The sequence below is a fragment of the Lutra lutra genome, chromosome 12, assembly GCF_902655055.1.
Source record: "Lutra lutra chromosome 12, mLutLut1.2, whole genome shotgun sequence".
Taxonomy (NCBI): domain Eukaryota; kingdom Metazoa; phylum Chordata; class Mammalia; order Carnivora; family Mustelidae; genus Lutra; species Lutra lutra.
In genome coordinates this window covers 69,188,379-69,213,258 of record NC_062289.1, presented here as the reverse complement: position 1 = coordinate 69,213,258, position 24,880 = coordinate 69,188,379, and the positions used below count along the sequence as shown (strand labels likewise).

At 42.8% G+C, this 24,880-nt stretch overlaps 1 gene segment (V, D, J or C); it reads left to right on the top strand.

Annotated features, from left to right (window-relative positions):
• The first annotated feature begins 6,481 nt into the window (after window positions 1-6,481).
• LOC125081786 (immunoglobulin lambda variable 1-40-like) lies at window positions 6,482-21,184 on the top strand. The segment is given in 3 exon segments: window positions 6,482-6,595; window positions 6,704-7,006; window positions 21,165-21,184. Coding segments are annotated over 3 exon segments (381 nt in total).
• Window positions 21,185-24,880: the final 3,696 nt, after the last annotated feature.

Here is a 24,880-nt window from a genome sequence, read left to right as displayed (position 1 = left end):
GATCTGTATGTTTCATCAACACTAATTGCGGTCTTGGCTGTACACCTCTCAGGAGCACTTGGGGCTCCTCCTCTTAATGTCCCATCCCTCCCATTCCTGTAACCCAGCAGGCATTTAAAATTGAAGCATCTCTGGAGATATTACTTCTGCAGCACAGCTCCATACACATCCTATTTGCCCTGCCCTTTCTACTCTGCTACTCCTCAATCTCATTAGGAGAAGGAAGAACTGGATGCTTTCCCAAGTTCAACGATGGAATCTCCCCCAGTAAATGCTGATTGGTGAGAACAACACAGAACCTTGTGAGGTTTACATTTTCTGCAACTGTGAAGTGAAGAAAAATGGTCCTCCTGAATATGAATGTTTGAAAACTGTAATGTTGGACACTCCAGGGTGGGGAATCACTCTCCCACACTGGACAGTTTCTGTGGTTGGAAGTGCCCCTGAGCATATGTTGATGGGGTCATATCACATATCACAGAAGCTCAACATATTTTGGAATGCTTCAGGACTTTGATGAAAGCTCTTTTTGATGGTTCTCATGAATTTGGACTTCCAAGGAGTCTTGCAGGTTAAAATAGTCATGGCCAGAGCAACTGGTCATTACACAGTGTGCAGTTCAGGGGATATCTGTGGTAGTGGAGGGGTCATACACCCTCACTGAGGAGTTTTTCTCAGCACTAAATGTGAGCTCTACATCTTCCATGTCTGAGATATGCCCACAGATCTCATCTGGACTGTTCCTATGGGGAGACCCTATCTTGTGCAGTCTGGCAGGAACATCTTCCTCATCAAAAGGAGCCTTCCCTCCTCCATAGTAGTCATTTCCTGTGGACAGAGAAACACAGGTGGGAATGACACAGGGGTAGCAACTCGTGAAGGTACCCCTTACCTTGTTCCTCAGTTGCAGGAATCAGGAGGAATGGAACAGTCCTTCTGTGGTGATGTGACACTTGAGGTTGGTCTTTAAAGTGGGGAGTTTGGGTTGTCGTGATAAGACTTGTACATGCTTATTGTTGTGGGAATGTCCTCATTCACATGGAGTATCAGCAGTTTGCCTTGGTCAGGCGAGAGAACCATCAATGATGTGGCACAGTATCTTCATGGTGTTAGGGGCTTAATTAAAAACCCAGCTTGACTCCCAAATTGAGTTGACATTCTTTCAAATTTTGAAGCTGAACATCTACAAGGGAGGCACAAAATCCACAGAAATTATTTTGAAAATAATTTCAAAATAGAAGTTGTTTTTCTTTCTTTTCAGACAGTACAGTTTTCTTGTTTTTCAGACAGTACATCTGCCTACAATTTTGTTATTTTTCATATAGTACATCTGTCTGGTGGCTATGATGAGGCACACCTGCCAGGGACCCACACATCACAGCCAACAGGAAACTGGGCACAGCATGAGCACAAACTTTATGATGCTAGATTAAAAAGCAAGCAGACACTATTATTTATTTCATATAAATATTCTCTATGAAATCCCTAGGTTCCCAATTCTACATGGAGAGACAAACATCAATCAATTCAAACATCAATCATTCAATCTGACTATGTTGGTTGCCACTCAGGCATACCCCTCCCACTTTTTTGAGTGACATTGACAAGGACACTGACAAGGACAGTAGTAGAGTCCCCAGGAGCTTCCAAGGTGCCTGCAGATGGACACGTAACCAGCTGGGGGCGACATGCCTCTGGTGGAGTTGGTTGTGGGAGTTTCAGTCAGGAAACCCCTGGTGACATCAAGTCATTCTAGAAGGCACTGGTCCCTGACACAGTGCTCAGGTCTCAGCCACTATGTCTGAACAGGAACAAGAGAGTACCTGTTACTCACAAACCTGTATTATAACCAATCATCTTCTTCCTCTAAAATGCTCTCCACACAGAAAACTCAAAGCATCTTTGTCCCTTCAATTTCTCTGTCCACATACCTTGCTCAGGTTACTTGTCATAACTCAGAAAGGGACAAGACCAGATAAAGATAGCGTCAAATTTAAAGGGCAGTCTTCTTCCAGTTAGGTAGTAAGGTGGATAATAAAGACCTGACCGAGCCCAACCACAGCTCTAGGGCCTCTGGGACTGTGATCACCATGGACTGGAGCCCTCTCCTCCTCATGAATTGCTCTCACTGCACCGTTAGTAACAAGCAATGGAGCAACAGGGAAGCCCCCCAAGCTGTGTGGGCTGCCCTCATCTAATCCCTTATCAGATGCCAGTTGCCCCATATCCATTAGGAATATGTGACTTTGTTATAGGTTACCTGTCCCAGCTGTGATCACCCAGCCATCTTCCCTCTCTGTATCTCCAGTGACAATGGCCAGACTCAACTGCACCCTGAGCAGTGGCTTCAGTTTTAGTGACCACAACATATACTGGTTCCAGCGGAAGCCAGGGAGCCCTCCCCAGTTTCTCCTATGTTTCTACTCAGACTTAAATAAGGACTAGGGCTCTCGGTCCCCCAACCAATGCTCTAGCTCCGTAATGCCTTTGGCCAATGCAGGGCCTCTGCTCATCTCTGGGTTGTAGCCTGAGGACAAGGATGATGATTACTTTGCTACAGCTCAAGGCAAAAGGGGTAGCTATCATTCCTCAGTGTCTCAGATAAGGAGGAAGTGGGTCAAAAACCTTTGGGCCAACAGATATTGTCTCTGAGCCTCTTTTCAATAAGAAACCTACCTGTAGAGACATACTGTGGAGGTCTCTTCAGCACGATAATCTATCTTTCAACAGGATAAAAGGAACAGTCATGTGATGCACATAAAGTAAGACAAAATGGGCCATTCCAGGAATATGCACACAGAGGAGCTATCAGAGACCATCTGCACAAAACCACTAAATCTGGAGAAGATGAAGAGGAATAAATTCTGTATCTACCTGTGATCATGCTGCCCAGTAGACATTTATCCACAGTCCATTCTATCATCTGATTCCATAAAGTGTTATCTTGTGTCACTGCTGATATATCCAGAGCTGATATATTGACAGTAATCCTGGTCACAGGCCCAATGTCTTCTCTCTGAACCAGCTACACATAAACTTGGACCAGGTCCTATAGACACTCACTGACAACACTCCCCACACCCTCCCTCCTCTTCTCCCCTTTTCTCTCACATCCTCAGGCTTCACTCTCTTCCTCTGTCTCTTAAGTCTGAGCTCTGTCTTTATATAATTAGTTTATTTTATTTTATGTAAAGATTATTTATTTATTTATTTATTTATTTATTTATTTACAAGGAGTGAGACAGGAAGAGAGAGAACACAAGCAGGGAGAGTGGGAGATGGAAGAGGAGGCTTCCTGCTGAGTAGTGAGCCCCTGATGTGGTTATGGATCCCAGGACTCTGGTATCACGACCTGAGACAAATCTAGAGTTGGAATCAAAACCTCTTGTGCCCTTCTGGAGCCCCCAAGTCTCTCTCTTTAATAGAAAAATAAGGGTGCCGTTTTGGTTCAGTGGGTAAAGCCTCTATCTTCCGTTCAGTTTATGATATCAAGGTTCTGGGATAAAGCCCAGCATCAGGTTTTCTGCTCGACAGGGAGCCTGCATCCACCTCTCTCTCTGCCTTCCTCTCTACCTACTTGTGATCTCTTTCTCCCTCTCTCTCACACAAATAAATAAATAAAATCTTTACAACAATATATAAAAATAATATTATTACATTTCCAGATAATGATATATTCATCTACATCAAGGTATTTGCATGTGTGATCTATTGTTTCATACTGACTTCATAATTAAGTGATGTCCCCATCCATGGGGAGTCTTGGAGGTATTCACAGACAAGGATCACATGTGTATTTTTAGATATATCATTATTTCCCTTATGCTCCAGATTCTCATTCCTAAGAACTCTCTGGACAGTAATTCCACCACAGAACTATATTTCTACAATTCATGAATTCCCAGGCTCTAGTGGTTTTTCACACAGGCACAAAACCATCAACAATATCGTGTTCTTACACCCTGGTAGATACCTGGGGATACGGAGAACTATGGGTCTGGCTTGGATGTGGGAGCATAAAGGTAGGATGTGTGTTCCCCCCACCACCCAGTGCTTCCAGACACCCAAAAACCCCACAGTTGTAGATCTTGTGTCTGCAGAGATAAACTTCAACATATTTCTTGTCACTCAACAGGACAAGGATGCCTAATTCAGTGAATTGTTAATAGGTTTGCAATCACCTGAGTCCTTCTGGCCTAAGAAAATCCTTTTTTGGTAAAATTCTAGGAGATATTTACCTGTAGATGAATGATCAGGACCCTAGTGTTTTATAAAATGAATCTCCATGGGGAAACATCCTTCAGGGTGTTTCAAAGTCACAAGGGAGACAGAATTTACATAGCCTCCTATTTGGTCACACTCACACACACCCAAACACACACACCCCTCTTCTCCTTCTGAGTGAAGAGTGTGTCTGGGACTCCTCTGCAGTCTCCAGGTTCTCTGTTCTTCCAGAGGATAAGGGCATTCTCTGTTCACCCAGCCATTTTCATTGTTCCAATCTCCAGAAGTCCAAAATCCTCTTCAACAGGAAACATGGACACATCATGTGAAACTTGGGTCCTGTCACCATGGCAGCCAGGATGGAGTCTAAGCATCAGCTGTCCTGCATGAGGCTGATGTTCATGAATCCTTGCAGAAGTCTCTGTCCCCATGGACAGCTCATCCCCTGACCATCTGTGGGCTCCAGTCAGTGCCTGAAAGTTACCAGTACATTGATTCTGGGCAGAAGCCTTAGTATTGTTCCTCTAGAGCTCAAGGCCCATGGGGGACATGAGACACATTCTCCCTGTGCTCTCATGCCTGGACTTTCTATCTCTCAGTCACCCAGTGACATCTCCAGCCAGGTTGCACTCTACTGAAATGTTCTGTATCTCAATCCAGGGCCACAGGACCTGTCATCACGGGGACACCATCCCACTTATTGCCACAACACTTCCACTCAGATTTGGGATATTTGACAGAAACATCTGGCTCCATTTGGCCTTCTGTTGTAAAACTCATTCCTGTCTTCATGGATGAATGAATAATGGGTCCATCCTGAACATCCTGGAACCAGCTGCAGGGCCTAGAGCTGTGTCTACCCCAGAGAGTGGTCTGACCCCAAATCCCTCTTTCCTAGAAGCTATGTCTTTGTTTCATAATTTTGTCAGAAAGAATGTTCTGAGTTCATAGGAACAGGCTCCTCAAGGGGTTTCACTGGGCATCATGTTGGCCTTTCCTATGTGGGAGAGCAAACACATGGTACAAATAAGGGATTTTTAGAAAAGATGTATAAACACCTATTTCTCCTGAGAACAGAAGACATTCCTAGTCCACTGTTTTCTATCCATGTGTTTAACCACTCATTCAACCCACATTCTCTCTGCAATAAGCACTGATCTTGGGAAAGTTCACTACTGATTGTCCCTGTGCCTTCCCAATGGCATTGCCATTGAGTTTAAATCAATCTTACTGAATGGAATTATGCATAAATAACACATCCATTTTAAATACAAGGTTGACTCTGTGGTGACTCAAAATGAACTCTTTCACTAGGTCCCTGTCAGAACACCTGCAGTTGTCATTTCTTTCTTTCTAGAACTTTCATCAGGTTTGCTCTTTGTCCTCTGAGATCAGTGCCACCCACAGCCTCACATGGCAGGACTCCTGCAGACAACTGCCTGTGCTGGAAGGACAGATCCTAGGAGGGATTCACTGCCCCAGTTGTGTGTGAACTATAGTTTCAAGAAGGTGAAAAGAGTGACAGGTGACAAAGATGTTCAGTGTGCTTCCCTGTAGGAATACATGTGAGAGATTCTACCCACAACCTGGAGAGAACCGTTCCCTGTCTCTTCAATTTTGTGAGATCCTCAGAGGATGGAGAGCTCTGAACAACAGGGAGAAGGCACATAGGAGGAAAGTCCCAGCCTCCTGCACAGAAGAGACCCCGCGTTCCTGGGGACCTGTCACTGCTCTGGACTGGATCCTGATCTAGAGAAATTTGTTACAGGCAGCATTTCAATATTGATCCAGGGACAGAGAAGGGTGCCATGGACAAAGTCCCTCTGAACATTCCTAGTAGGGCATACATTGAGTCCTGACTTAATGGGAGTTGACCTATAGGGACAACAAGTCAAGCCCTAATTCAGGGAACATGGACAAAACAGTTTGTGGGATGTGAAGATGTGTCTGATGGGCTCTGGTCACCTTGTCACACAATGGTGTGTCTGTCTATGGACAGCAGGGGGCAATCTGGTCTCATTTCTGAGGTTCAAGGGGGATCAGGGCTGGCACCAGCTCCCTGGCACTGCCTGTGCCCTCTATTCAGGGCTCACTCCTCTATCCTCCCCACTTCCTGACCCCACACAGCTCCTCCCTTGCCCAGCCTCCTGACATATTGAAGCAAGGAGGGATCAGACACAGAGCCACGGAGTGATCAGGAACTGGGGTTTTATTTGCATAGACAGTCCTACCCTCTCTCAGAGGATAAAGAGCAGAAGGGACAGATGAGAGAAGGTCTGCTGAGTTGTGACATCATAGACAGCAAGACCAGTGATGACCTCCACCATGGCCTGGCCCCATCTCTTCCTTACCCTCCTTGCTCACTGCACTGGTATGTGGATGTAGGGACAAGGGAAGGGACCTTGGGAGGATATGTGACTGTTTCTCCTCCTGTGTTCAGACTCCAATATCACCCTATCTGTTTCTCTACTCTTTGCAGGGTCCTGGGCCCAGTCTGTGCTGACACAGCCACCTTCTGTGTCCGGGGCTCTGGGCCAGAAGGTCACCATCTCCTGCACTGGAAGCAGCTCCAACATTGGGTATGGTTATGATGTGAACTGGTACCAACAGCTCCCAGGAACAGCACCCAAAATGATCATCTATGCTAATAACAATCGACCCTCAGGGGTCCCTGAGCGATTCTCTGGCTCCAAGTCTGGCAGCTCAGCCACCCTGACCATCACTGGGCTCCAAGCTGAGGATGAGGCTGAATATTACTGCCAGTCCTATGACAGGAGTTTCAGTGCTCACACAGTGCCCCAGGACTGTGGGGAAGTGAGACAAAAACCTACTGTTCCTCCAGCGCTGGGTTTCGCTTTGCAGCTCCACTCCTTGACCAAGTCAGCTCTTTCCTTGTTTGGTCTAAATTAAAGCTCTAGACCAATCTCAAGGAAGATTTCCTACAAAATCATCCCCATTCTCATAAATTCAGCCTCTCATGCCTGTCATTGGCAGGAACACATTGTACAGTTTTCCCATATTTTGGAGAATTTTGTGGGTGCCAGGGACAGGCTCCCCTAGTAACAGAGTATGCTGCTGAAGAAAACAAAGGCAGGAGAAATGTAGCTTAAATTAATCTTACAGCTTGCAGCCCACTCATAGATACCTGACACATGCAGAATGTGATCTTCCTGAAGGAACTCATGGCTGCCTCAGTGCATTAGTTTTTGGGTTTTATGAAAGATTAAAGCTAATCTTATCTTCACAGCAGCTAGGCCTTTAATTCCTGAAAGCCCTGCTTCCTAATCCCTTAGAGACTTGGGCTATCCCTAACCTCCACTAAATAAAACATATGTAATCAATCACTCCTTACAGTCTCAGTGAAGATTTCTGCCCATGGGTCCTGTCCCCATGCTATAATAAAATCATCTTTTTTCAACATTAAATGCCTAAAGAATTTCAGTTTCATTTGCTTTTAACTTCAAATAATGTTCATGCCGAAGTGACCCATCTTGGGGAAGCCCATCTTTGACAAGTTCCCTCCCTCCTCTGAAACTTTCCAATATTATACATATTAAAAGTTGGAATAGAAGATTTTTCATTTTTTTACAGTCTCCTGACAACAGGCCAGTTTCATTAAACTCATTTCAGGAGGGGGTGATGCAGGTGTGTTCTCAAAGTAATGCCTGTGGTTCAAGAAATCAGGTATTAAACAACAGTTATTTCTATGGATATAAACAAAAATGATGGTTAATGTTTGCAACAAATTGTAAAGCAGTTTCTGAGTTCTGAGGGTAGCCATGTAAGAAGACTTCTTGAAGTCAAAGACAAACCATCTCCAGATAGATTGACAGCAGGCTGTGACAATCTGACAGAATTTCCTAGTTTGTAGCTCAAGTGTGTCTGGTGACCTCTGAGTGGCCCACAGAGCAATAGGCATGAAGACTCTCTCTATGTGAGATGCTGTGGTGATTACTCTGAGGTTTACATCATATTGTTTGTATTTATTTTTCAAGAGTTCAGGGTAAAGGACAGATTGAGGCCTACTCAGAAAAGTGGGAGAAAATTCAACATGCTGGCTTAAAGGTCTGTAGCCAGATATTGTAGGATGCTAGAGAAAATCAGGATTTAGTCCAGATCATAATGAACAGTATTTGAATCAAGTGTTCACTCAGGTGTGTTATTGAAACATATAAATTGTTTCTACTTTCATCCTCGTTTCTTTTCAATATAGCCAAATTAGCATTATTTTTCCTCACCAAATAGTTGTAAATTCATAAAAAAAAAAAAAAAATAGGTCTGATTATTTACATACCTGCCGCGAGAGTAGCAGTTGACCGTATAGGCTCTTTAAAACTTGCTTCACTGGAATATTTGTAAGAAACCTCTAGACTGAACATTTAACAGCCCATCCAGGGCAGAGACCAAGTGAACACTTGTTTCAGAAACTTGCCATCAGACTTAACCGGCAACACCTATAGACGTGGGGAAATTCTCGTCTTTTAAAACCAAAAATATCCTAAGTTCCCCACACCTGCCAGGACATGACCTATTTTTTAAAGATTTTTTAAAAAATTATTTGTTTGAGCAAGAGAATGAAAGAGAAAGAGAGAACACAGAAGTAAGAGAAGGTGTGGAGAAAGAGGAAGTGGTAGAATCCCTGCTTGGCAGAAAGATGGAAACAGGGCTTGTTCACAGGACACAGGGATGAAGACCTGAGCGGTTTGCTGATGTTTAACTATCTGAGCCAGCTGGTGCCATGGGACATGACCTTCTTGACTCACCTGGTAAATCTGCTGGAAACCTTATAAGCAGGTAGCAGGCTAATACTTCCAAGTGGCTCTATTCTCTCCATAAAGTCAGTATTAGGGCCTTAAAGCTTTCTGGTCATATCTGAAGATAGATATTTACATATCTCTTTCAAATATGAAATTCTTGTCAATGTCTTGGAAATGTAAAAAGTGATATATATATATATATATATATATATATATATATATATATATATATATATATATATAGAGGAGGGAGGCAAGATGGCAGAGAAGTACTATACCCTGTTTCAACCTGCTCACTAAAGTAAGCTATATATCTACCAGAACACTCTGAAAACCAAGGAAACCAGCCTGAGATGTCAGGTTATACACTTTGGTTCTCTATGGGTACAGAATACATCTGTGGAGAGGTAAATCAGAGTGGGAAGGCTTGGACTGATATCAGATGATAAACAGAAGAGGGGGGGGAGCCACCAGAAGTGACCCATTCAAAAGTGCCCTGTGACTGGAGGCAAGAATTATCTTGGAGTATGGTTAAAGGCATTCATGAAGAGCAAAATATTTTAAGGAGTAACTGGTGGAATTGGGCAGTCAAAGGCATGGGCCTAAGCCCATGAACCCAATATGGTCACTTTTGGTGACCACACATGTCAGTGAGAGTCCAGCAGAGCCTCCCGTCCATCGTCCCTGGGCCTGTGTATTTCTACTGCTTGCATCACCACTCAGCTGGGTGCATCCCCATCCACACCCGAAAGAACTTGGTGTGGGCATTGGCCAACATTCTCTAGGAACACAGCCTTCTACAACCAGCAAGGGTCTGAATGCTCCCAGCATGCAACTGAGAGAACCTGGCACAATCTTTGATTGGGATCCCTCAGCAACATCCTTCCACAACCTGCATACTATGGGGCCTGGGTGCACCCGGTTTGAGTCTGGACTCCAGACAGCAATCCCAGCAAAGGCAGACATGGGAAGTTGGCTCCGCAGACCAATATGTCTCACAGTTTTAGTGGAACAGGGGTTTGGAGACAAGTCAGCACCTCAGGCGACCATTGAGATAGTGACTGGCTGTGCGTACCACCTGTGGGAGGTTGTGCTGTTCAGCAGAGTTTACAGGGGGATGGTTCATGTGTTCTGAATGACCCGAGGGGATCAGACTGAGGCTTCTTTCTGAAATGGAGCTCTGGGTGCAGACAGGTGGCCCTCCACTAAACTTCCAAAAAGCCACAAAAACCCACCAAAGAACAAAAGCTCCACAGAACAAATGCCTGAAAAAACAGTTTTCACAGAGCCCAGACCCGTGATAAACTGCAGGGCAACTCAGCCCAAGCAAAACTGACAGGAGAACAATGCAGCGGGTTCTTTCCCCAGAAGGCCAGCCCAAAGAATGAGAGGACAACCACCACAAGGTCCCCATAAAACTGTAAAATCCAAGCATCAGGGGAAAACAATATATTAAGCTCATGGTATGGCCCTGAAAACTGTATATTTCAAAGATAGATTTTTTAATTCATTCTCATGATTCTTGTTCTTTTAATTTTTTAACCTACTTACCATTACAACTAGAGGATTAGTACATGTTTGTAATAGCCTTTTTTTAAAATAATTTTATTTCTTTTTCAGCATAACAGTATTCCTTGTTTTTGCACCACACCCAGTGCTCCAAGCAATCTGTGCCCTCTCCAATACCCACCACCTGGTTCCCCCAACCTCCCACCCCCAACTGCTTCAAACCCCTCAGATTGTTTTTCAGAGTCCATAGTCTCTCATGGTTCATCTGCCCTTCCAATTAAGGTTTCATTTATTTTTATTTGACAGACAGGGATCACAAGTAGTCAGAGAGGCAGACAGAGAGAGAGGATGAAGGAGGCTCCCCACTGAGCAGAAAGCCCGATGTGGGACTCGATCCCATGACCTTGGGATCATGACCTGACCTGAAAGAAAAGTCTTTAACCCAGTGAACCATGCAGGTGCCCATTCATAATAACCTTTTAAGTTGAACTTTTTTTCGTATATATACCTGTATTTTTTTCTTGTTTTTTTTTTCTTAATACACTTATAGATTCAAGCTCAAGGTAATCCTTTTTTCCCTATTCAATACTATATATATATATATATATATATATATATATATATATATATATATATAAAATTATATATATATAAAATTATATTATATATATATTATATATATAAAATTTTATATATATATATAAAATTATATATAAATATATAAAAGTTTTAATCTCCATTTATCTCTGGTATGTTGAGTCATTTAAGAAAAATATCAAGATACACCCAGGAACAACCAATAACCTTTGCCCACAACAAGGATTTATAACCAACCTTCCATCTTATTCTTCTTTCAGTGTTTCTGGGTATTTGTTTTTGTTCTGGTATTATATAAATCTTATTCTTGGTGTTGACTTTGACTGAGTTCTTTTTTTTTCCCTACTCATTAATTGTTCTTTGTCTTTTTATTTGTTCATTTTTTGTTTATATACCTTATAGATCTTACTTAGGGGGCTCATATTGGCTAGGTTTTCTTTTCTTTTCTTTTTTTTTTTCTCTTCCTCTCTCTATTTTTTTTTCTTTTTTCTTTCTTTTTGGTGTTGATTTCCGATTGCTCTGAAACACCAGGGTGCACCTTGCCTGGATCATGGTTGATATATTCAGCTATATATACCCTCAATCACTTCTCACCAAAATGACTATTAGGAGGAACACCCAACAGAGGAAAAATTCAGAGGAAGTGCCCACTCCATCAGAACTATTGGATATGGACATAAACAGTATGTTGGAAATGGAATTCAGGGTAACATTTATCCAGGCAATGGCTAGGTTGGAGAAAACCATTAGTGACAACATAGAATCTCTAATGGTGAAAGTGAGAGCTGACCTGGCAGAAGTTAATGCTATCAGTGAGATCTAATCTAATCTAAATACTCTCTCAGCTAGGGTAACTGAAGCAGAAGATAGAATTAGTCATCTTGAGGACAAACTGATAGAGAAAAAGGATCAGAGGAGGCCTGGAACAAACAGCTTAGAAACCATGAAAATGGAATTAGGGAAATACATGATGACATGAAACGTTCCAACTTCAAAATTATTGGGATCCCTGTGGGGGTGGAGAAAGTGAGAAGACTAGAAGATATAGTTGAACAAATTCTGGATGAAAATTTCCCCAATATGGGGAATGTAACAAGTGTTCATGTCCTAGAGACATAAAGGACATCCACCAAGATCAATGAATCTAGAAAAAAGTCAAAGCACTTGATTTGAAACTCACACATCATAATTTTAGACAAAAGTATCTGAAGGCAGCTAGGGGCAAGGGATTCCTTATGTACAGAAGGTGGTCCATCAGAATAACATCAGAACTTTCCAAAGAAACCTGGCAAGCCAGAAAGGGCTGGCAAGACATATTCATAGCACTGAATGGGAGGAACCTGCAGCCAAGAACACTGTATCCAGCAAGGTTGACATTCAAAAATGGATGGAGAAGTAAAGAGCTTCCAAGATCGGCAAAGGTTTAAAAGATCATGTGACAGCCAAGGCAGCACTACAAGAAATATATAAGGGGGGGTTATATAAAAGAAGAAATAACTTAAGAGTGACATAGAACAGAAATTTACAGAGACGTTCTACAGAAACAAGGACTTCAAAGGAAACATTATATCAGTAAACATTTATATTTCAATAATCACTCTCAACATGAATGACCTAAATGTCCACATAAAACTCCACAGGGTTGCAGACTGGATAAAAGGACAGGACCCATCCTGTCTACAGGAGACACTTTTGAATCCTAAAGATACATCCTGTCTGAAAGTAAAGGGATGTAGAACCATCTTTCATGCCAACAGACCTCAAAAGAAAGCTCGTGTAACCATTCTCATATCAGATACATTAGATTTTAAGCTAAAGACTGAAGTCCAAAATACAAGATACAAGAAGGGCACTACATCATTATTAAAGTGTCTATCTACCAAAAAAGATCTTACAATTGTAAATATTTATGTCCCCAATATGGGAGCAACCAACTTCATAAGCCACCTGTTAATCAAGATAAAGAGTCATCATAGACACAATGGCCACAATCACCAGACTGTGGAAGGAGCCAAGTTGCACTTCAATAAGAAATGGATAAAGAAGGTATGGTCTATATATACAATGGAATATTACACCACCACCATATAATAAGAATACCCAACTTTTGCATCAACATAGACGGGACTGGAGGAGATTATGCTGAGTGAAATAAGTCAAAGTAGAGAGTCAATTATCATACAGTTCACGTACTTCTGAACCATAAGAAATAATGGAGGGGATTAGGAGAAGGAAAAGAAAAGTGAATTGAGAAAAATCAGAGGGTGAGAGGAAGCATGAGAGATGCCTACCTCCCTCCCACATGGGAAATGTCTGAGCCTGCACCAGTGGGACTGGGCGAAATGACCTCTCCAGGTATGTGACTGTCTTGTACTCTGACCCTCTAACCCCATGGGTCTCCCTCAGCCCCTGGGGATCCTAGGTCATCTCCTCCTTCTTCCTGTGACTAGAACCATCACCAGCCCAGAGTGATGCAGTGACTGGACATGGGGGTAGCTGCAGCATATTTGCACAAAAGTCTATTTCCAAGAACAATGCAGAAGAATGAGAGAAACTCAGTGTCTCCAGTCCCATAGTGGTCCTCAGGTGGCTTTGATGTTCTATTTCCTATATGGCTCCACATTCTCTTGTAACATACAATACACAGGAGATAACTCCTTGTTACCCAAGTGCAGTTCAATGAAGAGTTACTGCCTCAGCTGCAGGTGGTGGTGCAGACCCAGCCCCACCCCATGTGGGATTCCAGGAGAATCCCCCGCTCCTTTCCTGGGGTCTGGATCAGCAAGAACATCCACGTCAGCACAATTAAATTCTGCCCAGGTGAGCAAATGTCAGGGAACACAGATGGAAACAAGGCTCTTCTGATGGGGAGGAAGTGCTTTGGGGTGTCTTGAGAGGAGTATTGGGGTAAAACTCCCACAAAATGGAAGACACAAAGTGGGTGAAAGATGACAGGATTTTCAGCTCCCAAGGGCATCTCTGAGCTGACAGCAACCTGAGCAATAATTGGTTCAATCTTCTCCTTCTTCCTCTTCTTCATGTTACTTCCATCTCTACTTATTCTTCCTTCTTCTTTTCCTCATCTGTCTCCACCTCCTCTGCCTTCTTCTTCTTCTTTTAAGATTTATTTATTTGAGAGGGAAAGAGTGAGAAGAGGGGTAAAGGGAGAGGGAGAGAGAGAATCATCAAGCTGACTTCCCACTGAAAGTGGAGACTAATAGGAACTGGATCTGACAAACCTGAAATCAGGGCCTGAGCCAAAATCAAGAGTGAGATGCCTAACTGACTGAGTAACTCAGGTGCCACAGGGATTGGATAAATTTTCTTACAGGTTCTCTGCATCTGCCCAGTTTCATTCCCTCAGCCATTCATTCCACCACATTCCTCAGGTTCCTCAGACAGTTCCCCTCTGGAGGGGCAGGGGCTATGTGCTGGGACCCTGCAATGAATTAGACAGCTCCTTTCTTAGATCCTTTCTCTCTACATTAAATGCTCTTCCCTGCATCTAATCATCCTTGTTTCACCTCCAACCCACTCCAAGTCATCCCAAAACATTGGTATCCTTCCCAAAAGAATAATTGACTCTGTTACACCTGTCATTCTCACAGGATGGGCAGGACATCCAACCTTCATCTGGGAATCCTTGAGGAACTTCTCTCCGCTTTTATGAACAGTCTGAAGCATAGATTTACCCTGGACCATGTTCCTCTCTATCCCTTCTAAGAATCTGTTCCTTACTTCTGTTTCCACCTTCCCCGTCTCATATCTACCATTGTCCATGACCAGAAATACAGATGGAATAATTATGCGGAATAAATATTTGGTCATAGACAACTACCCCATACATAGAAGATGTATCATCACACGGGAACCAATGTTCCAGTGAAGATCCATGTTTCCCCCTGAGTGTCCTCATTCAGGTCCTTCCTCAAATGGAGAGCTGAGTGGTGGGCCAGGCCCAAACATTGTGGGGAGGACTCATGATCTTTGGCAATGTCCTCACATAATGATTCACTTAAATAATCTCCAGCCCCTCAACATGAATTATCCACTAGTAAGCATTCCTGAATATTTTTCATGTGTATGTCATTTCCTACTGATACCTGTTTATTTTAATTTTATTTTTTAAGATTTTATTCATTTATTTGGCAGATGGAGATCAAAAGTAGGCAGAGAGGCAGGCGGAGAGAGAGAGGAGGAACCAGGCTCCCCGCTGAGCAGAGAGACTGACTTGAGACTCCATCCCAGGACCCTGGGATCATGACCTGAGCCAAAGGCAGAAGATTTAACCCACTGAGGCACCCAGGCGCTTCTATATTTATTTTTAATATTGGCCAAAATAGTGATATTTTATTTGAAAATGATGCAATTGATGAATATCTGATGCTTACTGTGGAGCATAAATACCCAGTGGATTGTGTTACTTGTAAATACATAACTGAAAATGTCTCAGTAATGGAACATATAAATCAATAAAGTGAAGTAAAACGAAAGTAAAATTATCTGTGGATAGATATCACAGGCTTCTAACTGCACAGTTCCACTGTAAATGTAAAATTGAATCAATGGGGTGGAATACATTATTTTCTCCATCTTTATGTAAGCCTCCCATCCAAGGTGGGTATTAAATCTTGAGAGGTTACCTTTGGGTGTCACTGACCTTCTTAAAGAAAGAAGAATCTGGGTCCAGGAGGAAGGTGGTGGCAGATGCTGGAGGCTGAAGGAGGGAGTGGGGTACTGGCCAACCAGCAGAGAGGAGCTGGGTGTGGAGAGGTCCCATGCCCTCTCCCAGGAACCACATCCTTAAGAGTCAGAGAGCTGAAGCACAGATCTCCTCTCAGTCCGGATATAACCACTGGGTCAGGAGCACAGAGAAGGTTCCTTCCTGATCCTTTCCTATTACTTCCTTACTGGCACCAATCAGAAAATAGGTGGTGCTTCTAAAATATGTATTTCAAAAATAACTGCATAAGTTCTAGTACATATAAATGAGTTATTTCACAAACTAGACAATTAAAAAAAAAACTATGTTTTTCTGTTTTATCCATAAGAAGTGGAGGCAGTGAAGGCTCAGTTTAGTTCTTAAACTCATCCTGTGCTCATAATCTATCTGTGAGATGGCTCGCTTCATGTTCATGGATGCAGAGATTCCCTCGTGCTTCATTACTTGTCCCTACTCTTCCAAAATCGGGAACAAATTCTTTTATCTCCTCAAAGCTGTATCTGTTGAGAATCTCCTACAGGAGTTCATGTAGTAAATAACCTATAACAACTAGGTGATTTTCTCTACATCAACAATGAAGAAGTACAAAAGGGTATCAAAAAACAATTTCAGTTAAGAAAGCTTCAAAAACAATAGAACTTTTAGGAGTAAACTTAACAATTTAGGCAAAAAACTTGTAAACTGAAAAGTACAAAGGATTGCTGAAAATACAAGAAGATTTAAATAAGTGAGAGGACCCCACATCCACCAGTTGGATGATTTAATATTGTAAATATATGAACAACACACCCAAATCCATGCCTAATTCAGAATTGTGCTGCCATGAGCTTATTGCCTCCGTTTTAAACCCATGATATCTACTGATCACCCCCTGCTTATTGGAGGGTTTGGGAAAATGTCTGATTTTTGGATCCAGATTTTAGACACTCATCCTCCATGAGCCCCACCCTTAGGCCATGAGGGTTTTAGTGTAGAGAGAAGGACAGACCCCTCAATAGAAAAGGGTTCCATTTATAGTAATGTTCTGTGTATACCAATCTTCATCTTAATTAAAATAATAAAAATGGAGATTATATATAATCTGTCAGGTTGAATTTCAAGGAAACTTTGAACCCAGAAAAGTCAGCAGGAGCAGAACCACTTTCCTGGCAGCATTCTGTTCTCATGGGAGAGACTGGCATCATAAGTCTTTGCAGTGCAGGTTCAGGGGACCTCACAGGAGAATCTAAACCCACAGCAATAACAACAATGGTCAAACTGGAAGATGGGTCCATGTCGAATTACTATGATTTGTGAATCACCTTGGTATTCTGAAAACCTTAAGGCTTTTACTTGGTTCAAGGTGATGGAAGACTGGTTATGACCCCAAGCTCCCGAAAGAAGCAAACTCCAAACTCCAGTGACATCCAAACTCCAAAGGTAATTCTGAAATACCTGCTAACATAAGCAGCACATGGTGAACACACCATGTATGTAACCATCCAGAGTTCATTAATGACCGGGGGTGGGGAATGTCAGCCAGACCACCACAGAGGGAACTTCTTCATTCTACTTCCCTGAATAATGACATCATCCTAGATCTCTTTGCAAAAGTCTGGACAACATTCTAGGAGCTCTGGGAGGTGTCAGAGGGGCTGGAGTACTTGGTGTCCACCCAGCTGGTGGTGCTGTGGGACTGGGCTTGTGAGGACTGGCTTCTCGTTCAGACCAACTAGGGAAATACTCTAAGAATTCTTGCACACTTGGCAGGAAGTGTCTTCACTGAAGTATGACTGCAGCCCCTCTGACCCTGCAGCTGCATGGGGGCTCAGCTCTGACTCACTCCCTCCTCCCTGCTTCATCCTCCACCCCATGGAGTGCTTTCTCAGGCTGGTGTTCAGACAGGGACGGACAAAGAAATACCTGAAAACTTTGCATCATGAAAAAAACTTACCCGCCATACTACATGAGTGTAGGGTAAGAGACTCCTGGGGAGGGGAGGGAAGGGGGGATACGACCACTATGGCCTCAGCCCACAGAACACGGGGGCTTCTCTGTTCTATCCTGATTCCTCTACCACCTCCTCCCTCATAGACAATGAGTTCCCTTTAGGCCTGATGAGAAAAGATGCTGGGGTGGGGGAGACATTTGCTCCGCTTTGTTCCCAAATGTAGCCTGAATTTTTCTGTCACCTTATAACTTTCAGCTTTCCTTCCAGGGTCCTGTCAGACTGTGCTATCCAAGTCATCTGAGTCCTTGTTGGGGGGAAAGGAGAAAAAAGAATATTGTATTTATTATAAATTAAAAATAAATATTACATATTATAAAATTATACATAATATATAAGCATATAAACATATATTAAATGTGTGCAATGTTATATTGAATTATTTCATACATCATTTTATTATATGTAATCTAGTAAATATAGACATCAGGTATGATATAAAACACTATAGATTATATATAAATATTTTATCATATGTACATATCATAATATGTATCATATTATATCATATGTTACATGTTGCATATATATATCATATGTTACAAGTTATACATTTAAGTGATGTAAGTGACATATACAGGGAGGGAGAAGAATGCAAAGTTATTGCGTGTGGGAACTAATGTGAGTTCCCTCCATCCTGAGGTAAATTTAGAGACAGAGAAAGATGTGTAGTCACACAAAGGATTCTGTATATGCAGAAATTAGGAGATCACAGGGGATAACTCGCAAAGTCTTGACTCTGGGAGCAGGAGAGACTGGGTACTTTTTATTTAGTATTTGGGATGAATATTCAGAAGGGGAACTTTGTCATCCCATGTCAAGGTGGGCATAAGGTGGGTCAGTAGTACTGAGAACACAAGCCTCTGCAGGCATCCTCTGCTATGTTACTGCAGGCTAGGCTCCTCCTCTAGTGCAGAGACTCTCACATTACAAGGAAGCAGAAAAAGCTCTCCCACAAGGGGAAGGGGCTAGGGACCTGCCCCCAGAACCAGGATACACTGGAAGGGGCTGAGCTCCTTGTCTGGGATAAGTATTGTGGGGCCTGGTTTCCTTTGAAATAGCATTGGGGATTTCACTGATTTGCTGTTTTTGATGTGGTTAGATTGTTTCCTGAGTCCGTTAGAGGCTGTCAATTTTTGCATTCCCTTTGTTCCCTTAAAATCCTTAACTAATGAATTTTTATTTTTTGTTTTGTTTTAATTTTAATTTTAATTTTTAAGTGTTCTAAGATTCATTGTTTATGCACCATATCCATTGCTCTATGCAATACATGCCCTCCTTAGTTCACACCACCACGCTCATCTAACCCCTCACCCTCTCCCTTCTAAAACCCTCAGTTTGTTTCTCAGAGTCCACAGTCTCTCATGGTTCATCTCCCCGCCCCCCCGATTCCCCCTAATTCACTTTTCCTTTACTTCTCCTTATGTCCTCCATGTTATTTATTATGCTCCACAAGTAAATGAAGTTTTCGTTTTTGTTTATGTTTTCTTCCGTTTCTTCCTAATTCTGATATCTCTGAGGAAGATTTGTATGATGTGTACTGGGAAACTCGAGCCATTCTGACAGAAGATCACAAGAAATAGCTGGGGGCCGGGTGTTAATTGACTTCTCTTGTGTCAGGAAAGCTGTATCCCATCTTTTGTGTGTTTGGTTTTGCTTTTCCCCTGGGAACCCCTAGGGTTTTCTGCTCAACCAGGGTCCAGGAGTCCCTTACAAAGTTGGAAAAAGAACGGGCAGACTCCCACCTGTAGCCCCCTGTGGACAGTGGCCATCATCATGGTCCTTCAGAGATGAAAAGAAAAGCCCAAGGACAGGAGAGATCCTGGGACAACCAGCATTGCCCTAGAATCAGCAGGGGTTGGTGTGGGTGTCTGCCTGCTCTTTCCAACTCCGTGAGGGGCTCCTAGGCCTTGGGTTTTTCTACAACATCCGGTTCTCTGATCTTTGTGTTCACCACTGTCTCCAGACCTTCACAGTAACAAAGGATTTTCTGATCCATGGTAGGATGCTTTGAGAATGTGTATGACAGTTTCTCTAGGGCTCCTTCAAGGTCAGGGATCCCGACTGATTACTGTGACTCCCCAATTTATTTATGATGAAATATATTTCAATGGTTCTCAAACTCTTGGTTTTTGTTGCTATTTCTAAGAAATGTGATATTGGTCATTTATTTCTGTATTTTATGGCGACTTAGAGAAGATGTCAAGTTTTTTTTTTTTTTTTTCAGATACGTCTATTATTCATCCTAATTTTTTCTTTTTCTTTTAAGTTTGGGTGCTCTTTATCTCCAAATTTATTCCACATAAAATTGCATATTTTTTCTCCAGTGTATCAAAAGATCTTTTGTTAAACAGACACAAAGTGATTGGGTAGGAACATTTGCATGATATAAGTTGAGCTCTCAAACACAGGCATTGCGGAGGGCAAACAGCAACCATACACATTGCATGAAACAGACAATGTACTAACAGTTTCGAAATGAATACAAAGTCATAATTTATTCCTATTATAAGGAACACTGTTTTGACACAGGTGGGCATTCCTTAAATGTGTATTTCAAGAATGTAGGGGAAGTGGACCAGGATCGGTCAGTCGGTGAAGCATCTGCCTTAGGTTCCAGTTATGATTTCAGGGTCCTGGGATCAAATCCTATGTCTGGCTCACCAGGGAGTCTGCCTTTCCTTCTCCTTCTGTATCCCCCCAGCTTCTACATGCACTCTCTCTAATAAATAAATAAAATCTCTTAAAAATAAATAATGTAGGTGACAATGAGTGAAAGAAAGAAGAAAGAAAGAAAGAAAGAAAGAAAGAAAGAAAGAAAGAAAGAAAGAAATAGTAGTGCAGACTGAGCCCCCATATTGATGGTTACAGTATTAGTTCCTTCCTTCCTATGAGGGAGGGAATGTGTCTCCCAGCCCTGTTCACCTGTGTTTCTACACCTCTCCACAGGTCACACATGGTTACCATGTGACCAAGGGACAACAGACTCTCAGCAGGCCCTGCTTGCCCACCTGACCTCACCTGTGTAAGTCTGGGCACTCCATATCAGAGGGAATCACTCTCTATCCACTTGACACTCTCAGCTATCCTTCCCTCTCTCAGCCCAAGGTCCAGTCGGTCACCTTCCTGTGTCACACCTGGGGACACATGACGTTTCTCCCTTCCCTGTTTCCTCTGCTTTCTCCTTCCTCCAGCTGCCCTCCTGGTGTCAGCTTCCAGGTCTCCCTTTCCCAGGCTCTGTCTTAGAACTTCCCACAGAGATAAATCCCTAATGAACAGTACTAGCTAGAAACACACCTTCTGGTCTCACAGCAAATGTAGGGGAGGTGACAGGATGACCCACCGGTTGTTCCTGCTCAATACCCAGATGCTGTTCTGTCCTCATAGCCCCTGTGTGTCTTGTTAACCCTGCTAGGATGGGCACAGCATTCTCACACTCAGTGTTCTCTGTGACGATGTGTCCCCTCCACAAGCTCCTGTTTACACCCGGCCCCTAGAGCCACCCACCTCACCTGAGGCTCTCCTGTGAGAACAGATTCAGATTCTCTGTCCCTGTGTCTTGTCCTCAGCTTCACAGAGGTTCACAGGATCTCCTGGATCAGGTCTGCTCATGTATTTTCCTCTAGAAACCATTCCAAGGAGGAAGCCTGTTCAGGGAAAATACACCAGGACCTCTGTCTTTCCCTGGAGGGACACTGGCACATGGTGGGAACACAGGTTTCACAGAAGCAGGTGAAGAAGACACATACCATCTATGGGAATGAAGGAGAGATTCTCCCAGAGAAGAACAGGGGGCACTGTGAGACTGTGTTTGTGGGTTTCTGCAAGACAGGGTCTCCCAGTAGGGTACCCCACCACTGACAGGAGGCCCAATGCTGGGTCCCTAGATTTCAGTGGGGACAGAGAAGCTGTAGCCTCTTTGAAGCTGGATAAGTCTCTGGACCAGGGCCTATTATGTGCCAGCAACTGCTTCACCCAGGCCCACTAGTGGGAAACTAGTGTGACAGGAATTCTCCCTGGCAAAGGGCTATAGACCTGGACATGAACAGAAAGGAGAAGCAGGGGTGTGTCATATTTGGCTGAGCTGTCCCTCCTCTATGAGGACCTTGGACAGGGGATAAGACATGCTAGGGTCAGCCCAGTCTCAGCTCTGTGTCCTAAGAAGAAGCTGTGTCACCATGGCCTGGGCCATGGTCCTCCTCATGCTCCTCTGTCACATGTACTGGTACCAGCAGAAGCCTGGAATCCTTTCCCAGTTTTTCCTGTACTACTACTCAGACTGAGATAAGGAGCTGGGACCTGGTGTCCCCAGTTGTGTCTCTGGGTCCAAAGATTCTTCCACTAATATGGGAATTTTGCTCATCTCTGGGATGCAGCCTGAGGATGAGGCTGACTATTACTGTGCTATAGGTTATAGCAGTGGGAGCAGCTACACATACCCACAATGTCTCAGACAACAAACAAATGAGACAAAATCCCCTGGATCCACAGACCTTGTCTCTGAGCCTCTTTTCCTGAGAAACTTCTGAGGGGCTTCCTGGCAGATGTATGCCAGTGTTGCTAAGCACATGACAGAAACAGTTGAGGGGTGGGGCATAGTCCTGAGATCATAGGTTCCAAATGGTGACACAGGTATTGAGGTGGTTAATCCCTTCACTGGTGACAGCAGTAGAACATGTTCCCCAGGGACTAGGACATGAAATGGGGACCCACTGGAACTGTGTCCTTTCCCTACACACAGACCTCATGGAGCCTATCAAATGTTAAACAAAATGTGTATTAATGCTAATAAATATAAGCCTCACTAATGCATTTTCCCTTGTTAAACATGTTGAAGAGAAGGTGATAATCATCCAGAAGGCGGCACACATCATACTATGTTTTAGGAGTCATTACAGATATATGGATATTGTATATTTATTTCTTTTAAATTTAAAACTTATTTAAAATTACTTTTATTTTTACATAATCTTGACATCAACTGTGGAGTCCAGAATTACAGCCCTGAGATCAAGAGCCAGATGCCTCAGGGACAGAGCCAACCAGGATCCAACTATAGGCATATTATCAGGACAATGTGTCATTTAGGGCTTATCCAGGCCCCCAGCTGTACTGTTTTCCCCCAAATGAGAAATTTAATTTAAGAGATGAACTTTCTGAGGAGCCTCACCTCTCTGAGATTGCACCCCAAGGCAGTGTTTGTTTGCCATTGGGAACTGTCAATGAGCTTAGAGTTCAGAACCCACATTGTCCGAATACACCACCTTTAACCTAGAGTTCTGTCTTTGGGCCCATTACATAAAAAGCCCTGGCCGCTCAGCTCAAGAGTGCTCTCACTTACTGTGGTTGCTGTATTCTTGTTGTGTGTGTGGGTTTTGTGTGTGTGTGTGTGTTTCCTGTCTCATTTTAGAGTCAAACACATCATCCCTTGGAGCCACAAAATTTCCAGGGCCTCTCCAATGGGCAGTAACCTATTCCTGTAAAATAAAAGTTGAAAATATAGTGCTTTGGTCCTTTTGCATCACAAATTAAGTTTCTTGAAGATATGCCTCCTTTTGAAAGTTCCTAGTTCAATTTGGTAATGCTAGAAGCTTCCACCAAGATTAAGTCAGGAGGATATACTTTCAATAGTTGCCAAAATTCTCACTTAAATATTCTGTGTGTAACCCATGGAAGGAAGTCACAATTTGGGGATCAACAGCCCGGGTTTAGACCATTGTCTAAAGGACACTAACTTCCTGTGTGTACCAAGTCAATCTTCATTATTTCAACATTTGGTCTTTCTTTTCTTTTCTTTTTTTTTTTTTAAAGATTTTATTTATTTATTTGACAGAGAGAAATCACAAGTAGGCAGAGAGGCAGGCAGAGAGAGAGGAGGAAGCAGGCTCCCTGCTGAGCAGAAAGCCCGATGTGGGGCTTGAACCAGGACCTGGGATCATGACCTGAGCCGAAGGCAGCAGCTTAACCCACTGAGCCACCCAGGCGCCCCAAGGTCTTTATTTTCTTTAAAAACACTTTGGTAAGGGGTATTAAGGAGGACAGATATTGCGATGAGCACTGGATGTTGCATGCAAACAATGAATCATGGAACACTACATCAAAAACTAATGAAGTACAGCATGGTGATAAATATAATATTAAATAGATATAAATAAACAAACAAATAAATAAATTTTTAAAAATAAAATATTTCATGTCTTTGTGGATTTCCAGTGCACAAATGAAAATTAGGGATTCCATATTTATGTTCTATTTCTGTACCATTGTGGAAAATTAGTAGACAGTCTTTATATTTTGGGGGCATGTTCATTTCCAGTGTACTACATATATAGGAATGTTTGCATTCTCTAATTAAAATGTTTTCATGCAACTCTTTGTAATCCATGTATCTTTCTTAGTGAATGTTGTTTGGATTAAAAAAGAGAAATGGATCATTTATGTTGTGATTGTTAACTTTTTAGAGTACTTTATATATTCTGCGTGCACATACTGGGATTAAATGAGAAAGAGAATTACAGGAATGGCCCTTCTATCTGCTAGTCCAGTTGTTCACAGTCATGTGATAGAAGAGAACCAAAGTTGCCAAACTGCAAGTTGGTGCAAAGACACCCTTGTCTTGATTTTTAAAGGGAAATTAAAACTTAAGTTTAAGGCAAGAAAGAATCACTGGGAAATTACCATACCTTATGGCTCAGAGATCAGTCCATTAATGTGAAGAATTAAATTCACATTAAAATAAGAAAATATGCAAGGGTACATGTATTGCCCAGTTCTGACAGGAAACAGAAGGAAAAAGGAGGGAAGGAAGGAAGGAGGGAGGAAGGAAGGAAAGAAAGAAAGAGGAGTTCTCTAATCAATGACTCACCCAATATCACTTACCAGGTTACATTCCTGACTTGGAGATTACTGTCCAGGGACCCCACGTCTTTGTTTCCCATGTCCACCATGCAGTCCCTGCTTCTGCTCCCCAGGACCCCTGGGCTGGCCTTGGCTGCTACTATCAGGTCTCCAAGCCTGGAGGAAAGAAGGGGAGGATCGGAGTTTTCAGGTGGGGGATTTGGGTCAGCACTCCTGGATCCACAC